General features: G+C 42.5%; 1 protein-coding gene across 4 annotated transcripts in view; it reads left to right on the top strand.

The window, feature by feature from the left end:
- Positions 1 to 5,312, top strand: part of LOC106876738 (N-acyl-phosphatidylethanolamine-hydrolyzing phospholipase D) — a 12,100-nt gene that overhangs the window by 2,643 nt on the left and 4,145 nt on the right. For all 4 annotated transcript variants that reach the window (XM_014925424.2, XM_052977862.1, XM_052977861.1 and 1 more), the window contains exons 2-5: positions 759 to 978; positions 1,803 to 2,294; positions 3,422 to 3,570; positions 4,662 to 4,776. In XM_014925424.2, coding sequence (XP_014780910.1) covers positions 759 to 978; positions 1,803 to 2,294; positions 3,422 to 3,570; positions 4,662 to 4,776 — 976 coding nt within the window. The remainder of the gene's footprint in view (positions 1 to 758; positions 979 to 1,802; positions 2,295 to 3,421; positions 3,571 to 4,661; positions 4,777 to 5,312) is intronic.

The following is a 5,312-nucleotide window of genomic DNA, read 5'->3' on the forward strand; positions in this document are numbered from 1 at the left end:
GGTTTTTATATAGATCCACAGGGTAAACTTAACCCTAACCCTAAACCTAACACTAGTTTGTGAGATTTGGCTGTTATTTCTAGCATGTAAATAGCCTGCTTGGTGGGGGGCGGGGAATTGAAATTTTTCAAACAATTTTTTTTTCAGAATTGGGATTCCGTTAAAAAAATTAATAAATAAGGGGGCGGAAAGGTTCAGATTATATATAGTCCGTCTCTACCGGGCGTCCAGCTGTAGAAACCATGCCAAATCAGACTGGAACTTGGTGCAGCTCTCCAGATTACCAGTTCAGTCAAACCGTCCAACCCATGCCAGCATGGAAAGCAGACGTTAAATGATGGTGATGATCTAGAGTTGACTAGTTAACAATCCGAGACCCTCTCTGTATGTTTGTATGAAATAAGAACATGTTTGTTTCTGTAGTTGTATGCTGTCAACTTAATGTGACAGTCCCCTGAAGGGAATAATACTATTGTTGGTTAGACCTAGGAAGCTTCACCACTTCCTGTCGGCCTTGACACATTTCCCGTGTCCTTATGTTGTAAACCGCTTCCTGTTGGCCTTCACACATTTCCTGTGTCCTTATGTTGTAAACATAAGGATATACATTCCTAGGTCTAACCAACAGTAGTATTATTCCCTTCAGGGAACAGTCACATTAAGTCGACAGCATACAACTACTTCATCGTATTACTACTGCATAAATCTCTGAGAGATTTAGAAAAGTATTATTTCTGAATGTTTATTTCTGTTTGTAGATTCATCTTTAAGTCTAAACTACGTCCTGTCGCAAACTGCTTGACATTTGAAGACATCGACGATACAATGGCTACAAGTTCCGCAGACAAACTTTTTAAGCCAGTGTACAAGAATGGCGTTTATGATAACCCTTTTCCGACATGGAGGAACATCAGTTACTTGGATGTTATCAAGTGGCTTGTAATAACCAAGGATAATAGCAATATACCCAACAAAGAGGTAAAGCAGATCTTAATTTATTTACTGGTTTTTGTCTTTGGTTTGTGAGTGTACAGAGGTGTACACATATAGATGCACATACACACACACATTTGTATAGAAGTGTGTATATGTGGCTATGTGGTAAGAAGCTTGCGTCCCAACCACGTGTTCAGGTTCAGTCCCACTGTGTAGCACCTTGGTAAGTGCTTTCTACTATAGCTTTGGTGGAGGCGCAATGGCCCAGTGGTTAGGGCAGCGGACTCGCGGTCATAGGATCGCGGTTTCAATTCCCAGACCGGGCATTATTGAGCGAAAACACCTAAAGTTCCACGAGGCTCCAGCAGGGGATGGTGGCGAACCCTGCTGTACTCTTTCACCACAACTGTCTCTCACTCTTACTTCCTGTTTCTGTTGTACCTGTAATTCAAAGGGTCAGCCTTGTCACACTGTATCTCCCCGAGAACTACGTTAAGGGTACACGTGTCTGTGGAGTGTTCAGCCAGTCAGGCGGTACTGGCAACGGCCACGCTCAAAATGGTGTATTTTACGTGCCACCTGCACAGGAGCCAGTCCAGCAGCACTAGCAACGATCTCGCTCGAATGTCTTTACATGTGCCACCGGCATAAGTGCCAGGAAGGCGACGCTGGGCACAGGTGCCTTCACAATTTCGCTTTAGCTTGCCCCAACAGGTCTTCGCAAGCCGAGTTTCGTGTCCAATGGAGACGGCATTGGCATGGGTGCAAGTCGTTCAATTTCGAAGACACATACTGTTAGTATTCTATTATTCTGCTATTCCATTATTCCACATTCTCTTTATTCCAGTATATCCTTCTGTTTTTAGGTCCTTGACCAGACTCTGCCTGTTATCACTCCTGATCTCCAAGAACTTGCTGATCCACCAAAAGAAGGTATTCGCTACATGTGGCTTGGACATGCAACCACACTGGTGCAATTAGATGGGGTTACCATACTCACTGACCCGGTCTTCAGCGATCGGTGTTCATTCGTTCAGTTTGTGGGGCCAAAGCGCTTTCGTCCCTTGCCCCTGAGGGTAAAAGACCTGCCTCGAGTGGACGTCGTCCTCATCAGCCACAATCACTATGACCACCTCGACTACGGCTCTGTCGTGGCCCTGCGTGAAAAGTTTGGTGCGAAGCTCACCTGGTTTGTGCCGGCTGGCAACGGCAAGTGGATGCGGGAAAACGGGGGCTGCAAGAACATCAGAGAGCTGAGCTGGTGGGAGAGCTCAGAGGTGCCGGACCACCCGGAGGTGCGCATCGTGTGTACCCCATGTCAGCATTGGAGTAGGAGGGGAGTCAACGACACCAACAAGGTATGTTGTATGTGGCATCATCATTATCACCATCATCACTACTGTGATCATCATCATCATCACCTTCAGCATCATCATCATCATTATTGTCCTAAATGTCATTGTTGTCGTCATCTCTGTCATCACTTTCATTACTATAATACTCTCCCTTTACTTGTTTCAGTCTTTTGACTGTGGCCATGCTGGAGCACCGCCTTTTAGTCGAGCAAATCGACCCCAGGACTTATTCTTTGTAAGCCTAGTACTTATTCTATCGGTCGCTTTTGCCGAACCGCTAAGTGACGGTGACGTAAACACACCAGCATTGGTTATCAAGCAATGCTAGGGGGAACAAACACAGACAAACACAAACATATATACACATATACATATATATAATGTAGTCCAAGATACACTATGTCTGAATAACAGATGGAGAGGTCACAATTGGAGCATCTTTGATTATAGGTCTGCTGGTTCAGGACTGACCTGTGGCTAAACATATACTCTTTCACTCTTTTACTTGTTTCAGTCATTTGACTACGGCCATGCTGGAGCACCGCCTTTAGTCGAGCAAATCAACTCCAGGACTTATTCTTTGTAAGCCTAGTACTTATTCTATCGATCGCTTTTGCCGAACCGCTACGTTACGGGGACGTAAACACACCAGCATCGGTTGTCAAGCGATGCTAGGGGGACAAACACAGACACACACACACACACACACACACATATATATATATATATATATATATATATATATATATATATATATATATATATATATATATATATATATATATATACGACGGGCTTCTTTCAGTTTCCGTCTAGCAAATTCACTCACAAGGCTTTGGTCGGCCCGAGGCTATAGTAGAAGACACTTGCCCATCATCATCATCATCATCATTACCACCATCAGCACTGTGTTCATCAACATCATTATCATCATCTTCACTGCCATAATTGCCTTTGTTTCTATCCTCTCTATCATTCTCTCTCTTTCTCACCCTCAATCACCCTTTCTGTCACTCCCACTCTCACTCACCATCTCTTACCCTCACTCTTACACTCTCATCCACACCCTCACAATCTCTCCCCCTCTCTCTCTCTAACCCTCACATCCTCTCCCTCTCCTTTCTTTCCAGGCCCTGTGGAGCAGCTGGAGTGTGCTGGGACCAACCCAGAAGTACTTCTTTACAGGGGACACAGGCTACTGTGCAGCATTCAAGCAAATTGGGGCAGAATATGGTCCCTTTTCTCTTGCTGCTATCCCTATAGGCTCCTTTGAACCAAGGTAAGTAAACAAATGGTGGTGGTGGTGGTGGTGGCAGTGATGCTAGTGGTATTGCGGGTTAAGGCGGAAGTGCCCCCTACTCCCATGGCCCCAAAAAAAAGGAAGAACAGGACACGGTCGACTCTTGATAGCGTACCGCCGGCGTGTCCCGATGCTCCGTTGGTGGGAAATGTGCCACCAACGGAGGAAGGCCTGTCGGGAAGTGTGCCGCCAGCAGTAGAAACTGTGGCCTTACCCTACGAGGACAAATATCCGTCAAATGTAAAAAATGTTGAAGCATCTTATTAAATACAGCAAATCATCACATCTGGTTCCTTGTCATTTCCTCAGCGAGGCCCAGTGTCTGAAGATCCTTTCTCACCATTTTTCTTATGCGTGCATACTGATATTACCCATCCTGTGGAACATGCTGGCTTCATTTCTTTCAAGCCTTCACATGTCCTCTGTAGTGAACTTCCATGTTTCACTGCCATGTAACATAGCTGTGTATACACAGACATCATACAATCTACCCTTCACTTTGAGGGAGAGGGCCTTAGTTACCAGCCTTCTGTCAAAATCTCATTTTAATTATGTTCCAAATGCCAGATTAATGACGACAATTATTTTATTAAATTCTTTATTTTCAAAATTAATTTAAACATCAAGGCAGTAAATTTCAACAGAAATATGGTAATAAAAGGATTAAAGTGATCTAAATTAAAACCTTTCAAAATTCCCTGTTAATTTATGTTCCAAACACTTGATTAATAATGACAAAATTATTTTACTAAATTTTTCAATATCTTTCAAAATTAAGTCCGTGTGTGTTTCAAAAGAGATGTAAAAAAATTCTTTTAACTATAGGCACATGGCCTGAATTTTTGTGGAGAAGGGGGCAATCAGTTACTTGACTGGTACTTAATTTATTGACCCCGAAAGGATGAAAGAGAAAGTCACCCTTGGTGGAATTTGAGCTCGGAATGTAGCGACAAATGAAATACCGCTAAGCATTTTGTCCTCTGTGCTAACGATTCTGCTGGCTTGTCGCCGTATGTAATAATAATAATAATAATAATAATAATACTAATAATCATTATGTTCTGTTGTAGGTGGATGATGAGGCCCCAACATGTTGATCCTGGTGAAGCTGTGTTGATACACCAAGATATTCAATCAAAACAATCATTTGGTATCCACTGGGGCACTTTCAAGTTGGCTAACGAGGTACTCTTAACCCTATATCACTTGTTGTTCTTCCTGTTGTTATTGTTATCCTTTGGTGCCCTGTCAGGCGTTGTAATGATCTTCCTGTTTTTTTTATTTAGGAATAGTGTATCTAGGACTACATTATCTACTGTGCCATACAGTAGTTAGTATTAGTGGTTATTAGTAAGCGAAGTAACCCTAACAACAAATAGCTTTGAGAGATACAGTGTTCGATTCTCTGTTGCAGCTTGCTGGTCATTTTTCTCCATCTCTCTCCTTCATCAAATACCCAATGAACACTGCGAAAGTAAATGTGCTTTATCGGTAAACTACCAGGTGTATATCCTGTAATTTATTAACTATATATATATATATATATATATATACATACATACATATACAACTGCTGCTTTTAAATAAAGTATATATATATATTTGAGCTTGGAATGAAGAGCGTAGCTCGAAACGTCAAAGACTTTCCGTATTCCCGAGCGTCATACTAATACATCCTTTTGTTATTTACACCACCTGTCCTCGTCTGTTGTTGTTTTTTC

This window comes from Octopus bimaculoides, chromosome 29 (genome assembly GCF_001194135.2).
Source record: "Octopus bimaculoides isolate UCB-OBI-ISO-001 chromosome 29, ASM119413v2, whole genome shotgun sequence".
Taxonomy (NCBI): domain Eukaryota; kingdom Metazoa; phylum Mollusca; class Cephalopoda; order Octopoda; family Octopodidae; genus Octopus; species Octopus bimaculoides.